Source organism: Centroberyx gerrardi, chromosome 19, assembly GCF_048128805.1.
Source record: "Centroberyx gerrardi isolate f3 chromosome 19, fCenGer3.hap1.cur.20231027, whole genome shotgun sequence".
In the NCBI taxonomy this organism is placed as follows: domain Eukaryota; kingdom Metazoa; phylum Chordata; class Actinopteri; order Beryciformes; family Berycidae; genus Centroberyx; species Centroberyx gerrardi.
Genome location: NC_136015.1, coordinates 15,677,110 through 15,701,526, shown reverse-complemented (window position 1 = coordinate 15,701,526; position 24,417 = coordinate 15,677,110). Strand labels below are relative to the sequence as shown.

At 43.2% G+C, this 24,417-nt stretch overlaps 1 protein-coding gene across 1 annotated transcript in view; it reads left to right on the top strand.

The window, feature by feature from the left end:
* Positions 1-273: 273 nt before the first annotated feature.
* trps1 (trichorhinophalangeal syndrome I) overlaps positions 274-24,417 on the top strand; it is a gene marked incomplete at its 5' end in the record, with an annotated part of 69,243 nt that continues 45,099 nt past the window's right edge. Inside the window, 7 exons of the mRNA XM_071900051.2 lie at positions 274-991; positions 2,081-2,196; positions 8,761-9,364; positions 9,834-10,048; positions 10,581-10,791; positions 11,000-11,231; positions 16,995-17,820. Coding sequence (XP_071756152.1) covers positions 274-991; positions 2,081-2,196; positions 8,761-9,364; positions 9,834-10,048; positions 10,581-10,791; positions 11,000-11,231; positions 16,995-17,820 — 2,922 coding nt within the window. The remainder of the gene's footprint in view (positions 992-2,080; positions 2,197-8,760; positions 9,365-9,833; positions 10,049-10,580; positions 10,792-10,999; positions 11,232-16,994; positions 17,821-24,417) is intronic.

Below are 24,417 nucleotides of genomic sequence, written 5' to 3'. Positions count from 1 at the left end.
TGTGTGTGTGTATGTGCATGTAATCAACAGCATATTATCAGTGGTCCTGCAGGCACCTCGTATCTCTTAAGTGTCAACTTTAAAGGGATTATAAAAAGCTGTTGTTTTTTTTTATCCCCAGTACCTCCATGTGTTTAGGAATCTTTTACAATTCTTTATCAATGGCCTTCTTTGGTTCAAGAGCAACATTAACATGTTTTGCATGCTCAAGATAATGTCAACAGTTACACCAAAAAATGAAAAATAAAAACGGTTTCTCTCTCTTTTGTCTCTCCAGAGATGGTGAGGAAGAAGAATCCCCCTATCCGGAGTGTGGGAGGCGAGGAGGAGGAGGAGGAGGAGGGGAGGAGGCGAGGAGGAGAAGAGGAGGAGGAGGGAGAGGAGGAGGGGAGAGTCGGAGCGGAGGCTGAACGAATCATCCGACCCTCTGAACCAGAATCCTCCGACCGGACAAGAGGCGAGGAGGAGCAGGAAGAGGAGGAGGGAGAGAGTGAATGCGTTTCCTCGTCTCTCTCTCCCTCGTCCGTCGGTGCGAGGGATGAACGCTATAGCAACGACGAGAGAGGGGGGAGGAGAGGAGGGGGGCGGGCCAAACAAGGAGGAGCGGCTTTGACAGACAGGCCCGAGAGCCAGTCGGAGCCCGAGGACGGGGAGAGGGGCGGAGAGGAAGGAGAGAGAAGCGACAGAGAGAGAGGGGAGGCCGATCATTTCACTCCCCCTCTCCTCCCGACTCCCCACCTCCTCCCCAGACAGGACGGGGGAGAGGAGTCAACAACTGAGACGCCTCCGCTCTCCTCAAGCCCCTCCCCTAAACTCCAGGACTTCAAGTGCAACGTGTGTGGTTACGGCTACTATGGCAACGACCCCGCCGACCTGGTGAAGCACTTCAGGAAGTACCACCTGGGTTTGCACAACCGCACACGGCAGGACGCTGCCCTCGACACACACATCCTGGCCCTCCACAACATGGCTCCCCAGCACACACTCCTAGGTAACTCAAAATGTCATCTGGAAATTCAGTGTGGCGCCCCCTGTTGAAATACTGAAGCCCCACTACTAACTTTGTTTACTACCATTTGATTATTTGAACAAAAACTATTCTCGATACATTTCGATTTTAATTTGATGCTGTTCAAATTGTGTTATTTGTTATTTTTACACCGCTGGACAACATTACTGTAATTGTAATCCTTCTCGACTGAGTCAGCTGAAATTGAGTTATGTATAAATAATTGTGAATGCAAAGTAGCATGGAACCCAGCACAAGTTCATGAAATGAACACCACTCATGAGGCCTACATGCTGCACTGGATCACACACCCAAACTGAAGTGTGTTACCAGAGGGGCTTAGCAGAACTGAAATGAGTCAAAACAAAAACAGGAAAAAAAAGTGTTTTATCATAACCTCATAATGCATTAACATACAAACTCACTTAGTGGTTAAATCCCACTGCATTGTTAGTAACAGTGCAACAGCTTAGTCAGTTCCACTTAAAAGCAAATGTGTGGTGAGATCTAGATAATGTTATGCAATTAAAGGAAAAACTCTGCCTATCATAACAAGTCCGGATGCATTAGCATACAAACTCAGTTTGTTATGAAGCCCTGCTTCATTATGTTGTAATGGCACATTTTTTTGGAGATGTTAGCTATTGACTTTGTTTTTCTCTTTACACACATGTTTTGCAGTTTGTTCAAGGGTGCGTTGGTCACTTGCAATAACAGCTTGCTGGTTTTGCTCTTTCTAAAACTGTGCAGTGTGATTAACATTACTGATGTTTGTAGCATTCGCATAAAGTACTTTTTGCTTTGCATGACATACCTTGTATATCATGTATCGCTTGTCAAGTTCCTTGTCACCAGGAATCATGTAAAGTTGAACTGGCCAAATTGCACCTTTCAAGTGTACATGCTGCTACTAGCAATACTCCTATTCACTATTTCCTGTCTTAAATTGACCTTTCCTTTCTGTTCTCCCCCTACCAGGTTGATCCCTCCTTTTTTTCTTCCCAGCAGTTTGACCTGTCCTTGTTTTTCTGCTTCTAGCAGTCTGACCCCTCTTTGTGTTTGTGCTCCTAGACATACAGGCAGGACAGGGGCAGAGGAACCAAGCCAAAGAGTTGGGGAAGACAAGGCCAGATATACACAGTCAACAGCATAGGACGGTTATGATGAACGGCACGTATGATGTACAGGTAAGAAGTCGAGCTGCACACTGCATGTCAGACCTCTTGGGGTGAGTAAGTAGTGATATCTTAAGTAATGACTAAGGGCACTCAACCTCCACAGTGCTTGACCATAAACGTCTATTACCCCACTGTATTGAATTGGACTGGCAAATTGATAGAAAGAGTAATACCAGTTGTCTATGAATCTAAAGTGGACCCATGTGGCTCCCCACGCTCAGGATCCAACCAGCAGGTCAAGACAAAATACATACTTTAAAAGTACACTGCCATAAAACACATTACCAAATACAAGAAATAACAGCGCAATATAGCACTCCAGAAGGTTCCTCCTTTAATAAGATTAACTTGTATACATGTGGGTTTATAAAATGGCTTACCTTTTCAGTTCTCTCTGCAATGCCTCCAAAGTTTTACCCCAAACATTGTTAAATTGATACCCATTATTCTTTCTTTTGCAATATGCTGAGTCTCAGAAGTCATAAATCTTGAACTCTAACTACTTCCATATACTTTCAGCCAGAGACTCTGTTCAAACTTTAAAATGTTCAGGTCTTTTAGGAGATCTACGGATGTGTTCAACTTTTTGACTTTCTTTATACTTAAATTATTTAACTTTTCTTTTCATTAAAAACACCATAGATATGAAGAAATGATACTGCAGCTCCTCCTTGTTCTTCTCCTACTATTCCTCCAACTAATACTACTCCTCCAACGCCTCCTCCTCCTACTAATCCTCCTATTCTTACTACTCGTACAACTACTCCAACTATTACTACAACTAGTCCGCCTCCTCCTTCTGCTCCGACTACTACTCCTCCAAGTACTCCTCTTCCAAATAATCCTCCTACTCCTATTACTCTTTCGACTCCTTCAGCTAACCACCTAGCAACCACTTAGTGTCCCGAGTGGTTAACATTGTTGTCTTTTGCGTGGGCGATCCAGGTTAGGGTTAGGTTAAAGTTCTTCATAGACTTACTTTTAACCTCTGCTACCTAAAGATGCATTCGACTGAAATATTTTTTTTGCTATTCATGTTCTTACAGGTATAGGTTATTTTATTTTAGTTACTTTAGTTTAGTTTTATGCTTTTGTATATAATTTTTTAATGTTAAATATTCTTCTGTGTATTCATAATCAAGTACTTCTTACACTAAAAAACACATTGTTTAAGCAGTACTTGCTGCGTTCAAGTAGCCAACACATTTTCTCCAGGAAATGTATCTGTCATTTCTGAAGGAAGTTGCTTGTAATGTAGCTATCCTTTTTTTTCATCCAAAATTTGTCTGTGGGGATTACTGGAATTGTTGAAAACACAAATTCAATTTGGGAAGCCAAGCAGAATGACATATTATTTTTCGACCAATGATAATTGGGTGATAATTGGGTAATTGGGTGGTTTTTCAATTTTTCTACATAATTTTTCAATACGGTAGGTGACAAAGGGCACCCTTGTCTTCTTCCTCTAGTTAGGCAGAATGGGCTGGAATTATAATTATTTCTAACAATTTGAACTGTAGGTGATTTACACATAATTTTTTATAGTATCTGTTTTATTAAAGATTAAATGCCTCAAGAGTTTTAAAGAGAACATTTCTTTCCAATCTATCAAAAGCTTTCTCTGCATCATATGCCATTAGAGCTAACTTAATGTTATTCTTTGGCGTGTTAAGCTATATTTGAACAGATTGTAGTGCTGGTTGTTAATTTCTATTTTAATGAATACAGTTTGATTACAGTGAATAATACTAGGGTTAAGTTGTTCTATTCAGTTGTTCTATATGTTTTGAAATTAATTTACATTCACAATTAATTAAAGATATTGATCTGTAATTTCCTGGATCATTCCCTGATTTTCTATTTTTTTTATGACAGAAATAACTGCACTATACATTGATTTAGTAAGAGAATTGCTCAAAACTATATGGTTTAACATTGACATAAAAACAGACTCAAATCTCATTCCAATTGGTTTGGTAAATCTGAGAGAAATCCATCATTGAGAGGAGTTTTACTTTTTGAGCAGCATGCCAGCACATCTCTAATTTCTTTGGTAGCAAATTCTTTATTCAACAATTCTCTTTGTTCTCCTGAAAGTTGCTTTAACTTGACAGATTTTGAATATGGTGTTGAGTCAAAATTCTCTTGTGGAAGTTCTGTTGTGTCAGACGTTTAACCTTTTCACAAGTGATGTCTTAGCCCTTAGGCACTGGTTGTAAAGAAAACTCTTAATTCTATCTTCTGTCTGAACCATACTTGTCATTCATTTCAAAGTAAAAAAAAATATATAACACTAATCACTGCACAGTATTTGTCCTTTTAATTTGAAACCTAAATATCATCTTCTGCGTATTTTAGGACTGTTAAAATAAGAGATCCACCACAATATGACTTCTACTGGATGATAGGAAAATTACCTTTCCATAGCAAAATTATAACTTTACACGAATAAAAACAACCTATGCAATTGGTTTTGAATGGGCAACAATAAGCAACCTGATGTGACATTTTAGAGGATCTTGTCATCTGTATTTTAGAAAAGTTTTTACTAATCAATATCAAATAGCAACTTTGCTCCTAAAGGGATGATGGCATTGATATAGTGTAACAATGTAATCATAACTTGTTGTCATAAGCTTGTAAATCTAACCCCATAACTGAAGTGAATAATTTATTGGGTTGGGAGCAAGCTGTAATTCATTTGTGATACAGGGTGTGTGTGTGTGTGGGTGTGTGTGTGTGTGTGTTTGTGATTTGCACAGTGAGGTGTTGCGTGTTTGTACGTTATAAAATTTTATAGACAGACAGATGGATAGAAACAGACAGACAGACAAATAGGGCACCTGGCAGACAGACAGCACAACTCACACACACACACACACACACACACAAATCACTTGCAGGCAGCACATGTGTATACAAATGTTCACATACACACACACACACACACACAGTAACTATGTTTTAAATGATTTAGAATTAATATATTTGTATATATACCTGTGGGAATCCCAGATAGCCTGTGTTTATTCCCTTATGTATGCTTATTTAGACTTTCTCTGGTGGGCCTTTTGTGTTTATTAAAATATCGGTTATGGCTTTGAACTTTATAATGAATGTTCAGAAGCACGGTTAGGGTTAGTCTTTTTTAAACACATATGCTTTTTATACCAGGAATATACTGTATTTGAATATCCATATTATCTTCAATAATGCAGGCCGTAGTACGGACATTTTTCAAATTCATTTTGTAATACACTTCTAATTATTAAAGTAGTGATAATGGGAAGTGTCTGGCAGACACACCTCAATCAAGTCCTGAAATACTGTAAATTAAGGAGATTGGTCATTAGTGGAAAATTCAGTAAAAGGCAGTGAAATGCCATGGAGTTGCCCTTGCATAGCAGGCCAATGAATTTCCACAATCAACTATTGTAGTTACTGAAAGTGTTTTCGAACCTCATCAAATTTAATGAACACTTAAAACACAAAAACAGACCTAAACTGTTAATATTTCAAGTTTTATTACAACTGCAATATGATATTTCGTCCACATATTGCAGCCTAATTATCAACCCATATATTTCACAGTAATGTATCGTTTAGAGAGTGGTTAGACAGACTGTCACATTGCTTAAAGGTCACATGTTTAATCTCGCCAACAGCCAGTATGTCCATCAACAACCATATGCCTAACTGTGATTGACTGAACTCCAACCTGCCCACTCACTGCAAGTCTCTAAATTAGCTCTAATAAGATGAATAGCTAGCTAAATGCCTAAAAATAATTTTAATGGCTTGCTTGGTGCTTAAAAATGAATTTCATATGTTTTACTAAAAATATGGGCTTTTAAAATTATAAATCATTTTTTTTCCGTGGTGGGGCTACCCCCTTTTTGTTAACATTTGGGTCATGGATTACGGCTTTATGTGTGTACATGAACAGTGGAGTTTTGTCTGGAAGATTTAAACAAGATGATCTAATAAACGTCTGTGTGTGTGTGTGTGTGTGTGTGCGTGTGTGTGTGTGTAGGGTAGTCAAGGAGTTTCATTTCATTTAAACCAGCAGTCTGTAATGGGCGTAAGTCACGTAATGGACACAGAAACACACACGCATACACACAGTAGACACATACACAGACACTCGCACACACACGCACACAGAGTCAGAAATAGAAAATCCAGTGGGCTTAAGTCGTCATTATGAAGAAAAAGTGAAAGTATAAAAAACGAATGAAAGGGGTCTCTATTCTCTCGTTCCCTCACTCGCTTTTTCTCTCTCCCGCCCACGTTTGGAAAATTCCATGTTGTCATTTGCTAGGACGAGACGCCTTGTCAACCAATGAGATTGCAGGGGGGAAAAAAAGAGTCTGGGAGGAGAGGGAGAAAGAAAGGAGGAGAGAGATAGAGAGAGATGAAGGAGGGAGAGAAGAGAGGGAGTGAAAGAGACAGACAGAGAGAGAGACTTTGAAACCAGTAGTTATAATCGGTTGTTAGGCAGTGTAATGAAACAGCTGTCAGACACATTTAACTGTGCTTCTCCTTTCTTTTTCTCCCCGTTCTACACTTCTTTCTCCTTATTATTCTCATCGTCTCTCCCTCCATTCCTCCCCAGCTCTCTTTCCCTCTCTGTCTCTCTCCCCCTCCATCTCTCTATCCCTCACTCTTTCATTCTCTCTGCTTCTGCCGCTCTCTCGCTCAATGCCTTTCTCTTTCTTCGTCTCTCACTCTCCCTTACTCTATTCCCCCTTTTCCCTTTCTCGCTTTTCAATTTGTTTTCCATCCCTCTTTCCTCTCTCTCTCTTCATCGCTTTCCTCCCTTCTACTCCTCATGCCTTGCCTTCCTCTCTCTCTCTCACTCACTCTCTCTCTCTCTCTCTCTCTCTCTCTCCTTCTCCTCTTGTCTTTCTGTCCATTCTGCCTGGTAAAATGACTTGATGCTTGGCTCTTGTCTAATTGCCTGGGCTGGGTCTGTGGTACGTGGTGATTGGATGATTGCTGTTGTGAGCTCACACACAGTAATAGCTCTCATTTAGCCTTCTGAATTTATTCACTTCAATGAAACTGAAATTCACCATCCCTCTTACTTTACTTTCGTAATCACTGCGTTGTGCTGGATATTGTTTTTTACTTCTTTTTGCTCTTTTGCTTTTCTGTAGCCTGTTTCTTCTCACTCTGTCTCGTCTCTGCCCTCTTTGCTTCCTGTGCTCATAAAATAGCTGTTATGAATATGCATTCTTCTCCATTCTTGTGTCCTCCCAAGACGCCTGCGACATAGTATCGAATGGCCAAATTATGATTCCAAAACAAAAGGATGAAGAACAAAGTTTGTTGGTTCGAGCATTAGATCTGAAGGACGTATACAAAGATGAAATGAACGAATGGAATAAATACTCCAAGCTTTCGTTGTGAGAACGATGCTTCCATGTGGCGTTTCAAAACATGACAGAAATTTCCATTGCTGCGACAAATTGATAATTATTACTGTATTAAAAATGTATGCTCACCCACACTTTCAGTGCGGAAATCAAGTAAAATATTGTCCCAATGTGAAAAGTTGAGGAAACTGTACATCACCACTTCACCTCAGCTAACTTCAGCTGTTAGCTTTTGTAATGAAGCAGGTGAACACAAACAAGCCTGCTGACATTAGCTTTGATCTATGGAGGCAGTCAACCTTGCCATCTTGATACAGGTAACATCTAGCCAACTGCTTAATGCACACAACTTGCGTTTTCACCTAGCCAAATCTCCATTAACAGACAGTCAACAGTATACCCTAAACAAGGTCCAGTCTGTACAGTAGTAATGTTAGAGTCACTGTAAGACTTGCCTGGGTGACTATATATGCTGCTCACCAATATAGCCAGCAGCACATTATAATCACAAACAGTCTTGGGGCTAATCTAATAAAAAACAGACGGGCATCAGGTTGCACGCCCAATAATGTAAAAAGTTGGCCTCATACAATGGATAGTACAGTAGGGCCAGGACAACCCTTTAATCTTATAAAGTTATATGATAGCTGTTGGGTTATAAGTTGTTCTTAAGTGCTAAAGCAGCAGTAGCATACCGTGACAAGCTCCTTACCTGTCCTCCAAAGGCATTAAATGATTCCATCATTTTCCTGGTTAGACTATTGCACTTTGTGTGTGTGTGTGTGTGTGTGTGCAGCAACACAGCTGCACACACACACACTGCTTCTTTTCAGGATTTAAGAATGACAACCTTATTTCACATTTATTCAGTTCTTACCTTTGACTTCCAAAGCTATGAGTGGGTTTGTGTTTATTTTCCCAAGGACAGACATATTGAAAACAACAGTCCATTGTGTTGTATCACAGTTATGAGCCAAGCTATTGTCAGCTAACTGTCAGTTAGTGCTCTTGCACCCCTGCAGTATTAGGCAGTGTTGGTAGCACCAGGGTTGGACCAGGAAGATTACCCGGTGACATCCCTAACCAAGCTGCCAACTGAGTTTTGATCATATATATATGGCTGTATAATGAAACATACATTTACCATGATGTAACCTATTCTTTCTGTCTTTCTGTTTGTTCTGACCGGCAACAGGTGACGCTGGGCGGCACGCTAATCGGGATTGGCCGGAAGACCCCTGATTGCCAGGGAAACACTAAGTACTTCCGCTGCAAATTTTGCAACTTCACATACATGGGCAGCAGTTCCTTAGAACTTGAACAACACTTCCTGTCCTCCCATCCAAATAAGGTCAAAACTCCGCCCACCACACCCCTGCTGGCCAGTAATAACCTGGCAAGCCACGACAACCAGGCGAAGGGGAGGAGTCAAGTCTTAGATGGGGCGGAGCGAGTGGCAGTGAGAGCGGAAGACGATTCGTTGGTCGGGTACTCTATCCCGGTCAGGGATTCGTCAAGCTGGTCGGGGGAGGCGGGCAGAGGCGTCGTCCTGACATATTATTGGTGTAAATTCTGTAGCTGGAGTTGTGAGTGGATCGGAGGGTCAGGGAAGCTTTTAGAGCACTACGAACAAAGACACAGAGCGAACACAGGAGGTGCTATGAGCCCCAACAACTCTAACCCCGGGGGGATGGAAAGAGAGAGGGAGAGAGGAGGGAGAAGAGAGGGAGGTGAGAGAGACCACATCGCATCCAAAAGCCGCAAAGATCCATCGTCCAACCCATCCGGCACGAACCAAGGTAATGAAATGGAATAAAGTAAATGCAGTGTTCTGTATTTACAAAATAGCCACTTAAATGCTATTACCAAGACAAGGTTAATAATGAAGTGCAACAAAATTAAATAGTAGAAAACTTGGTATCAGCTGCTATGCGCCCCACAATTCCTTGTGCTTTATTACTGTGATGCTACTTGACCCTCCTTGTTTCCTGTTCCTAGTATTATAATGCTGCTTTACCCCTCCTTGTTCCCTGTTCCTAGCAATATGATGCTGCCTGACCCCTCCTTGCTTGCTGTTCCTAGTAATATGACCCCTCCTTGTTTGTTGTGCCTAGTATCATGATGCTGCTTGACCCTCCTTGTGTTCCGCCTCCAGCATCATGACACAATTGACCCCTTTTAGGCTGTCTGACATCTCCTTGTTTCTCTGCTCCAAAGCGACCCAGACCGTTTGATTTCACTGACCTTTCCTCTCTTTTCTGCTCCTAGGAGACCCAAACAGCAGTGATTCAGAAGCGGTCGTGACCAGTTATAACTGTCAGTTGTGTGATTTCCGGTACTCAATGGCCCACAGTGCAGATGTGATCGTAGTAGCACCGTTACTACTGCACTACCAACACAACCACTCCATACACCGGTGCTGCATTCAGCACTGCATCTATTGTCCACAGGGGCTCTGTCAGCCGCACAAACACCTGGGAGAGGTTAGATGAATGAAATATTGAAATTTGAAAGTTTATATTGAAAGTTTATTTGTTTACTTTTCTATTCATAAGAAAGAAAGAATGGACTGTTTTGTAAGCAACAGAAAATGAAATGGGATTTATGAACAATGTAGAGTTAATTGCTCCAGTCTACTTAAAATTCCCTTGCTTCTCCCCCATCTACCCACACACCCTCCGCCCTCCTTTGCGCCAGCTGCCAAACTGTGCCGTTGCATCTGTTAAAATGGCAAAACGGACGGACAACAGCCAAAAGTGAGGGTGGCATCACTCACAGTAAATGACGTGATATCATAGTATTATTGTTAACTCCCAGCTCTGTGATATCATCTGTACAGAAAGTACACCATTACAGCACAGTGAAGAATTTAGATTTAAACCACTAGGAGACAAAAAAATGTATGTGTCTCCACAGTCATAGCACCAAATGGTCCATCTTTTCTCAGTATCTACAAACTAGAAAAACTAGCACATCTGTAGAAAAGAGTGTTGAAAGTCCTATTTTTCTTCATAGGTGTCCCACCCCTTCGCCTGTCGGAGGCCCACCTGTCCTAAATGCTGTGCCAAATTCCCTCAGTCCACCAAGCAACAGGACGCCGTGGGTTCGAAACCCGCTACCGCCACCTCACCCAGCGTGACCCCTCCTAATCCTAGAGGTGATGCAGGTGTGATCTCTGGTTCAACCTTTCACCCCTCTAACCCCGCCCATCCTGTCGTCACACAAGGTAATTAAAGGGATATTTAACCTTTCAACAAAATGATTTAGCACATTTTTACAGAACATTTTGTCAAAGTAAAATATAGCTTTATTCTTTCTTCGATTTTCTGTCTCTAGCAGTCTGCCCCCTCCTTGGTTTTATTTTCTTTACAATATGACCCTTCCTTTGTTTCCCGCTCCTAACTGACTGATCTGTCCTGCTTTTCGAATCCTAGGGGTCACCCACTTGTGTGACCAGTGTGCGTTTGCCACCACCGACATCGACGTGTTGCTCCAACACTATGAAAGCTGCCATACCCTGATCAGCCTAAAGGGGGCATCACCACATGTCAAGGCTGAGGAGGAGGTCGGGGGAGAGAAGGAGGGGGGAGGAGGAGAGAGAGAGTACTCTTGTACAAAGTGTCACTTCATCACAGAAGTGGAAGAGGAGATCTTTAGACACTACAGGTAAGAGAGAGAGAGAGTATGTGCGGGTGTGTGACATAATATCTTAGCAGTGTAATACAGATTTTTGCTTCCAGTGTTGAGGGTTAGGCATCAAAAGGTATGAAAAGCTTCAAAAGAACTAAAAGACAAACAGCAAATCCACCTTTCAGTTATCATAGAAAAGCATTAAAAAGGCAGTAGCCCGTCTGTGTGTGAGTGTGTGTGTGAGGGCGGGGGGGGGGGGGGGGGGGCAGCCACCTGAAAAAGTCAGTGAATTCACAATTGCACTCTTATGTTCAATTTGCCAATTCTTCTAAACACACTGATTTAGAGTTGCTCATTCACTCAGTGATTGAATGTTACACTGAGTGCATGAATGTGACTGAACGTTATTCAAAGAGTCAATATACCATTTAGAGTCGATGGCTGAATGCTCCAGTCATCAGATGACTATGTGTATGTAAATTCCACTCTTAAGTCAGAGAGATGTCAATGTGTTGCTTGAGCAGGAATTCAAATCCCTATAATTCTTCTTTTTTTGAATACCTTCATTCACCTAGGAAAGGTTGACTGAGCACACTGGCTCTTTTTTTCAGTTACAACCCACTTCAAGAATCATACAGTTAGACACTCACAGACATTTGGTTAGAGACATTGCCACCTGGGAACTGCCCAGACCTGTGACAATGGACAGCATGTCACACTGTTAGAGATTTGTTTCATTGTCCTTCTCACGCCAGAGGAGTTCATCCAGATTTGTCCCTATTCAAGTCTTGGAAATCAAAGTTTGAAATGCAGTCAGTCGGCAACACGAGGCAGGATTGGGTCTTTAATTCCTCTCACACTACAAGATTAGCCATGCTGGCTGTCGGTGCCGAGTACCCCATATCTGTTGAATTAGACTCAGACCAATCTTGAAATCATGTCAGGATGGTGAAATTGAGCCTAAAATCAGGCTAAAACTTGTGTAGCTAGAACCCGGTCTGTGTCTTGTTGTCTGCATCCCATTTTGAGGATTTGAACCAGTCTAGTCACAAACCTGTTTCTTTAAATATTAAGATAAAACTGCCCAGTGGAGACATCATGTAACTATGTAAACATGTTACTGTATCTATTACGACTATGACTCTATTATGACAACTACTAATATTTGACTCACTGTAGCTTAAGCAATCCTTCCCAGAGCAGCTTTTTCTAAAGAGGCTCAGGCCGTCGATATAGAACATTTGACCATCGAGTTAGAGCCCAGCCCAGTTCAGAGCGTGTAACGTTTGTGTTTGCGTGTGTGTAAATGTGAAATTATGTTTGCGTGGCTGCCTGTACAAATGTGTGTGTGTATGTGTGTGTGGCCCGCTCAATAAGGTACGCTCTGTATTACAGACCTCCAAACAGCCTGGAGAGGTCAGACCAGACTCCAGAACCAACCCGTCGCCTACACACACACACACACGCACACGCACACCGGATTTGCAGTGATAGTGCCAGCAAATGATAGAGAGAGCAAGAGTGAGATAGGGTGGGAAAGAGAGAGAGAGGGGCGGAGTGGGAAAAATGGAGCCAGGGAGAGAGAGACAGACGGAGAGATAGACAGCATTAGAGAGTCAGAGAGACGTTGGATAGATCGTTTAAAATCTTATCGGGTATTTGAGTATTGACCCAGATTGCTGGTGCATAGCAATGGGAGTTTGATATCATAAAATACAAATTACACACTTGACTAACACACACACATGCAAACAAACAAATTATAGCTACTTGATATATGCTCACAAACACACATACACAAGTTACTGTTACTCAATACATACACAGCCCCCACAAACTAACTCTCTCTCTCTCTCTCTCTCTCTCTCTCTCTCACACACACACACACACACACACACACTCTCTCACTCACACGCACACACACAGATAAATTACAGTCTGACACAGCCATCTTACCCAGATTTCTGCTACAAATCGATGAAAGATTTAAAGGTTTGATGTATTTCAGGGCGAGAGGAAGAGGGAAAGAGAGGGAAAGAGAGAGACCGGTGATAGAGGTGATGAAAGGAGAGAGAGAGGGAGGGAAGGAGGGGGGGAGACAGGGAGACGGGATGAAGGAGAGAGACGATGAAGGAGAGAGGGAGAAAGACAAAGGAAGAAAGGGAGAAAATGGGAGAAAAGCAGAGAGGAAAGGGGAGAGAGGGTGACAGAGAGAGAGAGAGAGGGAGGGGATTTCACAGTCCACTCACGTTCTTAACAGAATCTAAGCTCTGAATCTTGGAGCTCAAATCAAATAAAACTGAAATGAAGCCAGAAAGTTTCACACCGCCACTAAAATCAACCAAACCTAAAACGATTCCAAGGCCAAGTTCTAGAAAACAAAATTGGGGATTTAATTACAAAGTGCTCAAAACAAAGGACTGTGGTGTCGGGGAAAAAAAAAAAAAAGAAAAAGTTACCAGCTGAGACAAACTGATCAGTCTCAAAGTAGCTTTTCACACCAAAACACTGTAACTGAAGTTCTCTTATATTTTTAAGATACAGACATACACAAACGAGAGTTTATTAACACATATATGACAATTCTGTCTCAAATTCAAAAATGAGCTTTATTGGCGTGAAGCGTGTGTGTGTGTGTGTTTGAGCTTGTACGTGTGTGTGTGCGTGGGTGGACTTGTTATGTGCAGGTGTGTATTGACTTGCGAACCTGGACACACACCGGTCATTTGAGAGAGAGAGGTTGTCTCTTCCTAACTATCCTATATACAGTATATGGGTATGACTGAAGCTGACCTCGGCCTCTCCTCTCCCCTCCTCTCCCCTCCTCTCCTCTCCTCTCCCCTCCTCTCCCCTCCTCACCTCTCCTCTCCCCTCCTCTCCTCTCCTCTCCTCTCCTCTCCTCTGCTCTCCTCTCCTCCCCTCCCCTCCCCTCCCCTCCCCTCCCCTCCCCTCCCCTCTCCTCTCCTCTCCTCTCCTCTCCTCTCCCCTCCTCTCCTCTCCTCTGCTCTCCTCTCCTCCCCTCTCCTCTCCTCTCCTCCCCTCTCCTCTCCTCTCCTCCCCTCCCCTCCCCTCTCCTCTGCTCTCCTCTCCTCCCCTCTCCTCTCCCCTCCTCTCCTCTCCTCTCCTCTCCTCTCCTCTAAATCTGAGTTGACTTAGTCTCACCGTTTTCCTCCTCTAATTGAATAGTTGATTTAATCGACAAATCTGTAAAATTGCTTTCCCCACACTATTGCCTCACAAATAAATGCCACCATGCATCAAGGGCAAAATGACCTAGTGTTTCCGGAAGGCCTGTGCATGTTGTTGTGATGCCAACTCATCATTCCCAATAATAACTCAGAAGCAGGTAAAAACATTGTAAATATCTGACAAATACATTTTTATTTCGCAAAAACCCCAACAATTAATCCCCTATTTAGGGACAGCTCGTAAAAATATATGAATTCAAAACGCTTTAATACAGAGGGATTTTCAGTCTTATGAATATGACATATTATAAACATTTAGAATACTTGGATTGTATGAAGTTGTAATATCCTGCCTCTTATTTTCCATGGAAAGGGACTGATTGAGTGTATGTGAGACAGATGCTGCTGTTGACAGCGCTCAGGGGAAAGGTGGATTGGATCAGTGCATGTGTAGAATGAATGATATAAACTGTGTGTGTGTGTGTGAGAGAGAGTGTGTGAGAGAGCAAGCGAGAGAATGAATCAGTCAATAAGTGTGTGTGTCCATGCGTGCATACATGTGTGTGAGTGGTGCTGACAAACAGAGAGGCCACTGTCTCTTTGTTCGGCATCTGGAGACATTTAACTCTACTAGGTACAAGGTGTACACACACACACACACACACACACACATTTCCACTAATGCACGGTCTATTTTGATCTGCTCAAGTCAAAATCATGCTGCTCAAAGCACCAACCCAAATCTTTTGGCTCTGGTAGAACTTCTATCATTGCCCAAGGCATTCATTTGCTTCAGCAATTAATCGAGGGCATTTTTTACTTTATAAAGAGATAGACAGAGAAAGATGGAAAGAGACCAGGAACGAGAGACAAACATACACAGAGAGAGAGACAGAGAGGGAGGGAGACAAATACGAGGGAGGAAACTGCACTGCATCTCCTGAATTTAGTTGTGCACTTCATCTGTTTGAACCTACATTTCATATCAAAGATTCCTGGTGTTGTGCTGCTGGCTGGTTTGTCCAACAATTTCTTCCTGTCAATCATGCAAGCCACATGTGCCAGACAGGATGCTGGCAGATGGTTTATAGTCTTACAAATTGTATTCCGAGATGAATTTCTAATGTTTGTGTGGGTGGTCATCTGTGTGTGCGCTGCTTGTTGTTGTTTTTTTTTTTTGTATGCATATGTACAGGGTTTTTGGCGGGCTCCAACACGTGATTGGCGGGTGCCAAAGCTGCCAGAACGGAAAAATGAGTTTGGTGCTGTAAAATGTGACTTTCAACTGTTTCAATGAGATTTTCCCATGTTCTATTATTGGTTGCTATACAGAAACACAACACAACCAGCAGGGCGGCGCTCATGAGAGCTGTTGTAAATGAACCCGACAAGCAGTGCTCAATGAGATGTCACTGTCACTCATTCAGACTGAGATGTGAGCAAGACACAAGTTTTGACTCATTTGTCAAAGTTCTTAGCTAGGGGTCTGTTTGTAAATACCTGCACAGAGCCTGTGTGTGTGTGTGTGTGTGTGAGAGAGAGAGAGAGACTGGTGAGCCAGGCTGTTGGCTCACCAGTCTCTCTCTCTCTCTCTCTAACAGGTCTGAATTATTAGGCCTTTATTTCTATACAGTGTATAATCATCATTTTCCTATAATAGCCTAAATATAATCAAGCCACTTCAGCATTGAAAATTATTTGGGGCCAGTTGGTGGGCCAGCAAGGGTCCAAAATTCAACAACAAGGGTCCAAATTCATGGTACAGAGGGTCGATTGATAGCATTCGCTGGCCCAGACAAGTAGCAGCAAAGGCCGTTTCTGAGCCAGGAAAAACCCCAGTGTTGTGTGTACGGGACATGGCCGGTCATCCAGGGCCTCAGCCAGCAGGAAATGAAGGTGGTTGGTCGATGGGTGATTCATTTTGTGTCATTCAGATTCATTTACTTTCCTCTCAGTTTTGTTTTAATTCGTTGTGATTTAGTGGAACACTGAGTCACTTTTTGGCCACAGGGTTGGTGAAACTCTACCTGACTGGTTGGAGGAAACAGGGCTGGGACCAATGCACTTTGAATTCAGTCAATTCACAGAGTAGATTTCCTTCAAAATTCCAACAGTGGACAATTTTTTTTCATGAGGTGTCATATCCAAGCCATTAAAAATGATTCAGAATGATTGTTCTATCAGTGGCAAATCAATTGCTGTTGTTGCTGCATTTTACATTGACAAAATTAATTGACTTTTCAGGACAGTTACCAAAGTCTTTATTCTTGTATTTATTATCATAGTCTTACTGTTCTGACTTGTTCTGACGATGTGACTTACTGTCACAGTGAAGGTTAATTCTTCATTACAAAATCTGTTTTTTTGTGTGTATTATGGAAACAGGGTTTGACAAATACAAATGCGAACAAACTATTTATAGATTCAAACAACATTTAGACTTGCAAGAATAACAACACTGTTTTCAATCAAATTCCATATTAAAAAAGTAAATAAATATCCTTAATCCTTTTCATATTCATTCTATATTCATATCTACATGTTCATCTACATTGCTAATTCACTCCCTGCTTCTCTCTCTCTCTCTCTCTCCCCCTCTCTCTCTCTGTAGGCGTGTCCACGCGTGTTGCCGTTGCCGACGCTGCGACTTCACGGCACCCGATTCGTCGGCCCTCCTCGACCATTTTAACTCCGCCCACTGTCATGACTCCTCCCCCTCGTTAAGTTCGTTGACAACCACCTCGTTAGCCACCTCACTGACAACCTCATTAAGCCCCTCGTTAGCGCTCTCGGCCAATGGCTGCTCAGCTCCTTCTACCTTAGCTATTAAAGAAGAGAGCAAGGGGGATCTTCGCCTCCTCTACTCCCTCGCACCACCTGAGGGGAGGTTGGCAGAAGGAGGGAGGGAAGAGGGAGGAGGGGTGGTAAAAAGTGAGGGAGGAGAGGAGAAAGAGAGAGGAGAGCGGGAGAAAGGCTGGGTTCTTGGGGAGACCAGAGGACTAGGAGAAAGAGGAGGTGAGCAGGCCCACGGTTTACTGTGGGTGCCCAAGGAGCGAATGGGAGGCGACAGAGGGGTAGAAAGAGGCGCAGGGGGTGGGAGCCCCTCTCTTTTCCCCTCCCCCCTCTCACTGTCGTTCGTTTCAGCCAATCACGAGGCCTCGCAGCAAAAAAGGGGTGTGGCTTCACCTAGCATGGTCTACCTGGGAGACACCAAGTCGTTTTTGGGAGATACCAAGTCGTTTTTGGGAGACGCCAAGCCGTACGGCGGAGGGAGGCCGGGAGGAGGAGGTGCAGGTGGAGGAGGAGGGGAGAAGCAGAGCCAGATGCCTCCTCAGCAGTACTCAGGAGGAGGAGGAGGAGGAGCAGGGAGCGGTGGAGGAGGAGGACAGGAGGCCAAAGGCGGAGCCGCTAAAGAGGAGTCCCAGTCCCTGCTACGGGTAAGGTGGAACACGTACACACCCTCCTCATCTGTCCTCTTTACTCCTCTGTTCCACACTCGTCTCGTCCTCACATTTAGTTCTCCTTTCTCTCTTTTTTTTACCCTGTATTCACTCTCTCTCCCTTTGAATTTGGAGGCCATTGTAGTTAGCTCTCTACAGCCGGATCCTTCCTGTTGTGAGCGCTAGTTGTCAAAAAGCCTTTTCTCCTGTTCCTATGAGTAAGATGCTGGGATCAGACCTCATGCGGAGAGCAGCTACACTAAGATTCATAATATCTCAGTCATATTCAGAGTACCGATATGAATTTATGTCTGCTAACAAAGCGTGGACAAGTGTGTATGCCCATATGTGTGTGTCTATGTGAGCTTTTGTCCATGTGTGTATGATTCAATGACATAATTTCCTTTCCCATAAGATGTATTTTTTTCTTTTTTTTTTATTAAACTGTAACTCAGAACATTGAGAAACTGGCCAGTTGTTATGGCAACGGGGAGGCAAACTGACAGTTCCCATGGTTACTACCTGTCAATCAGTTCCCTCTCCCTACTCTGCGGCCCAGAATGCTTCACTTCACGGTGATGTCATGGACTGGCGGGAACAGATTTGTGGTTTGCCAACACCTCAAAGCGTATTGGCTACGATCACGTGTGTGTGTGTGTGTGTAGTGTCAGAGCATTGACTTGGGTGTGTGTAAGCAGTGGTCTTGAATATGAGAGTGGTGTGTATGTGTGTGCATATCTGTGTGTGTGAGTGTGTCCCTGTGTGCTTGAGTGTATGGTGTCTTTGTGCATGTTTAAGTGTATTGCGTGTGTGTGCTCATGCATGCGTGTGTGAGGTGTTGGCAGTAACTTGGCGGACTAGGCAGGGTGGGGCAGCAAGAGGTTTACTCATTATCTTGGGTGGGGCGGTGTGTGTGTGTGTGTGTGTGTGAGTGAAAGAGAGAGAGAGAGAGTGACTACATTCGTGAGAGAGAAGGAGGGAAAGGGAAACGGAGAGGAAGACAGAGTGAGATAGAGAGAGAGAAATGTTTGTATGTGGCAAGAAAAGTTAGTGTTGAGTGAGAGCGAGAGAGAGAGAAAGAAAGAAAGGGAGTGAGAGATGGAAAGAAAGAGAGAGAGAGGGAAGGGAGAGAGAGACAATTTGTTAGAGAGGAGAAGCGGAACAAGACTTATTACTTTAATAGGTTCATAAGATATGGCCTTCGCTGCTATCGCTCTCTCTCTCTTTCTCTCTCTCGCTCTCTCCTCACAATATTTATTCTCAGTTACCATGGCATGCACTGACACGTTTCACACACACACACACACACACACACACACACACACACACACACACATACAGACCGAGGTTGACTCATCACTGGGCAGGGTTAGGGAGGAGCACTAATGCAAAGGATCTGAAATAGCTTAGTACACACACACACGCACACATATTGACACTTAAACACACACACACACACACACACAAACGTCTAGTCCTATTTGAATGCAGCTCTTGACGCTACTGGGCAGAGTCTGACTAAAAAGGGTGAATCCACCCAAAATACAAGTTGACTGTTCATAGAGTGAAGAGGGTGGGGGAGAGATAGGGAGGGAGAGCTAGAGTGAGTTATGGCTGGGGGAGGGAGGAAGAGGAGGAGAGAGGGAAGGATGATGGAGGGATGCAGAGAGCGAGTGTACGGGGGGGGGGGGAGCAAGCAGGCGATTAAAAAGAGACAAAAACAGAAACAAATGGCCACAGTCATATTTCATCTAAAAGTCTCTGTGTGTGTGTGTGTGTGTGTGTGCTTTCAGTTTGTGTGCCTCTGTGTGGGTGGGTGTGTGTGTGTGTGTGTGTGTGTGTGTGCGCGTGTGTCAGTGTTTCCCTTGTCCTCACTTGTTCCCTCTATTCTCCTCTGCATCGATCTGTCTCTCTCCTTCCTTTTCATTCTTTTTCTTTCATTTCCCCTCTTTTCCTCAAAGGACGACTCACCTGATACGCATGGATCAATACACATCTCACACACGCACACAAAAGTGTCTGTGCATACACACGCGCACACACACGCACATGCACACACACACACAAGAACACAGAAAATGTGGTCCTTAGTATTATGGTATGGGAGGGTTTTTGCTTAGAATAGAGAAGAGAGTATTTTCCTTTGAAAGGCCTGATCCATAATTGCAGCACGGTGTCACCCTGTTGAAACAATGTTGCCCGACTATTGACTTTGTTTACATAGTGATTTATTAGATTGAAGACATTTTTTCACTCTCAGATTTTATTGTCTGAGCGTTAGATAAAAGGACTGAGTGCATGAGACAAGAACTGACAGCATTATGAGGTTTACATATGCAGTAAAGTAAAAGTTTGGTTTACATTTTTATTTTGTAAATGTTGAAGTAATACGGACTTAGAGTCATGGTGTTTTTTTTTTGAGTTACGAGGGGTTGGAAATTTTTAAAAAGCTCAATTTCCGCCTACAAGTCCGACTTTTTAACAACATATGTGAATATACCCAAAGTTTAGACGGCCTAATGAATTCCAGATTGCGTCTTCAAAGAGAGTTTTATAACAAGGAAGGTAGAGAAGCGTAGATGAATGGACGCACGCAAGAAAGGAAGAAATTATGGATTTGACCTCACAAAGACAATATAATTGTGTTCATCATATGCGGTCATGTGCAATACTGAAATGTGAACCTCGGGGCATTAAAAGTCCCATGCATGACAGTCAATTCCATTTGAGCTGAGAGACAGAGAACAGTGAGAGAGACCGACTGAGAGAGATAAACCCGAATGTGTGCTTTCAGCAGATCAGAGAAGAGTTTCATTAAAGTTTCTCCCGTTTACATTTCCGCCCGACGGAGCTAATTATGTTTAAGACACACACACACACACTCACACACGCAGCTGTATTTCCATAAAGCTCTCGTTACTCTGCGTTCTGTTTCCCGTTTTGCCTCTTTCCCTACTTGAATTCATTTAGCCGTCTACATGATGATGATGTTGATTTTGTGTTTGTGTGCGTGTCAGTGTACATGTGCCTCTGACTGTGTGACTGTGTGTGTTCTTTCCACCGTTGTGTACTTAATTATGTGTTATGTGTCTGTGTTTGCCTTCTGTCTGTGTGTGCGTGTGCCTGCGTGCGTGTGTGTGTGTGTGTGTGTGTGTGTTTTGTAAGGAAATTGAACCTTGAATTGAACTTATCTTCTGCCGTGCTGATAATTTAACATCACTTTATATCCGCCACAGGAAATTATGGAGCTTATGCTTTAGTCCATCTGTGTGTGTGGCACTGTTTGTGTGTTTAATGCTTATTTGTTAGAAGAAGAAAAAAGCGAAAAAAGTAATGAAATGAGTTTCTCGGTGAGAGCTTAGTTATGAATTATGTTCCGTAATTGACACGTTATGTAATCTGAACATTCTCTCCACATTTTCCGGTCTTTGTTGCCATTACAGCGTCTTGCCATGCATTCACGCTGCAAACACCTTGTGAAACCAACCTCTGGACGTCCTGTTGACCTCTGACACCTCGTTTCCTTGTTTTCTGACCTGAATTTTTGGGTGACAATGCAGGCAGCTAATCCTGTGCTAGTACTGCTGCATATCCCGCCAACTACTGCAACACCATCAGCACGGCAGCAAGCAGTCAACTAGCTTAAACCCGTCATCAGACGTTAATATGGCAGTATAGTTGCAAGCAGACTTATTAATTCTTTCGGAGCTCACAGACAAAAGAGTTTTCTGCAAAGAGACCTTTTGGAATGTGTCAGCGTACCGTACACCTTTAAGTAAAGGTGAAAAATTCTGCCTTTAATTTTTTGCTAGACTACCCACAGCCACTGAGGTATAGTGTGCATGTGTGTGGGAAAATGGAAGAAGTACTGATAGTCACTGGACTACTCTCTCTCTCTCCCTCTCTCTCTCTCTCTCTCTCTCTCTCTCTCACACACACACACACACACATGTGCGCGCAGAGTGGTCTGTCCTGGACTGTTCAGTTTGTTTGTGTAGCAGTCACATTTCCCATCAGGACACAGACTCAAATAAACACAGCCATACTGGAAAGAAAAAAGTGTGTGTGTGTGTGTGTGTGTGTGTGTGTGTGTGTGCGTGCGTGCGTGTGTAATATGTGGGTGTTAGTGTGCAAAATTCAGACCAGTTTGCTGCAATTTAACCTGTGTGTTTGTGTGTATGTGAATATGAGTGTGTGTCAGGACACTTGGCTATGGAAATATTGGTGAATAAGTTGCCGTGTGAGAGTGTGTGTGTGTGTGTGTGTGTGTGTGTGGGACTGTGTGTGTGTCACAGCTATGACCTGTGTGTGGCTTTACGCTGTGTGGCAGTCCACAGCAGTCTCATTGTCTGCTAGGAATATTACATTTGGCTTAAAAAATACATTACGCCATTTTAACCACATTTAGACTCAATTTGGCGATCCCACACATGCCACGCATACACACATATTACAGCTGACAACATGCGCAGTGGGAAGGCGACGGCTTGGCCTTTTAGGCTCACGCACGTCAAGAACTGGCCCATTAGCTCAACTGTATCTTGGCTCATGTTTGGATGTTGATCCAATTTCCAGTGTGTGCTTTGAATTCTCTGATTGACTGATTCCGACTCGGGAACAAAACAAAAAAAAGAAAGTATAATGTTTGTTTTCAACCTGCCCGGGGAACCTGATGCTTTACCACATCACACCGCTTCAGAAAGTGGCAAGTCAGTTGTCAGTCACAGAAAAGTGTCTTAAAGTGACGTTCAAATCCCAGGCTTTGGCAGTGTGGTTTTTCATTGGGTTATTTTTTGGCAGCAGGGCGCGGCGTAGTGATTAGGGAAACGTCCCTCAACCGGAAAGCCCGGGCTCGATCCCCCGTGACTGCAAGCATCCGCCCTGCTGAAGTGTCCTTGAGCAAGACGCTGAATGCCTGCCAGGTCTGGTGCTGCGCTGTGGCTGATCCTGCAGTTTGACCCCCCTGTGGAGGGGAGGCGGCAAAAAGATGAATTTCTCCTTCAGGGATCAACGGAGTAACACGGAAATACTTTCCTGTGATTGTCTAAACCTTCTGACACTCATTGTATTGTCAGATCAGGCACGTGTGATCAGACAAGCGGCTGTAGCTAACATGCATTTAGAGTTGAGAAATGCTGTCTTCTCTTATTACTTTGTTTTCTGAAGTAATGAAGTAGTTTATATCTCATAGTCTCAAATAATGTGAAATAGCTTTGAGTTTGAATTGAGACCAACATGCCGTCTTTTTAGATAGCTTCTTATTCCGGCGAGCATTTCATTGGTTCAGACACATGTCGATTACTCAGACAGCCGTTTCATTGGTCCAGCTGTGCGCCCGTGACACAGATGTTCCACCCTCCCCGCTAGCGAGCCAACCAGGTGTTTTTCATCATGTTGACATGGCAACGGTAAAACACAGTGGTTATTTTAGCTCCTAGCTGTAATTTAGACGTTTACATCAATTACTGTTACAATCAACTTACACACACACTACTGGATATATGTGTGCATGCGTATATGTCTGTGTGTGTGTGTGTGTGTGCGTGTGTGTGTTCTTTTTATATTTCTCAATGTTTTTCTGTCATGCCATACATATGCAGTCTCTCTGTCCTTCTGTGTTTCTCTCTCTCTGTCGGTCTCTCTCTCTCTCTCTCTCTTGCTCTTTCTTTTTGTGTAAGGCGGGAGCATTTCACCACAGGCTGTGTGTGTGTGTGTGTGTGTGTGTGTGTGTACGTGCAGACGTGCGTGTGTGTGCCTGTGAGTGTGTTCACACATGGAACCAATATTGAGGCCAGATGTTCATTTTGCTACAACAAGACCTCTACACGCAACGCTAGCCAGCTACACACACACACACACACACACACACACACACACATATGCGTAAGGTACACCATTCTGGCAGCACTTGTGTAATTAGGAAGCTGATTGGTTAGATTAAATGTCCATCTGACCCCTGACCAATAGTTAATTAGAAAACCCTGCCTGCCTTCCCCTTTCCTCCGTCTCTTGGCTCTCCGGACTCGTCTCTCCTTTCCTTCCCTCGTCTCTTCTTTTAATCTGTAGCTCTTTCACACAATCAGGCCTCATGCCTGGGTAATGGTGACTGATGTAATTTGACAAAAGAGAGAAAGTAAGCCAGAGAAAAAAATGGTATGTGGTTTGTGTAAAACCGGTACCAAGGTAGACTGACAAATTACTTTTTTTTTTCTCCCCCTTTTTTATCTGTCAGTGGGTCCGGGCCATAAAATGTAAAAATGTGAAGCTTAGTAGAAATACCCGGTGAAGAAAAGCATAAATCCTTGTTTATCCTCCCCGTAAACACTTGGAACATTTTCTTCATGTTTGTTTTTTGTCATTCTTTTCTATTCTTGTCTATATCATACTGTTCCACTTGATCATTTTGTTTTACTCTACTGCATTTTATTCGGATGGATTCTCCTCTGCTGTGTTATTCTGCTCACAGAAATACTGGGCTTAAAAGTTTTGGCAGAGGTTTGAATGTGAACGATAGGTATTGACCAATCACAGCAGACTTCCTTTACTGCAACAAGGAAGTAGATGAATCTAAAGGTGCAGTGCCCATATTCAAAT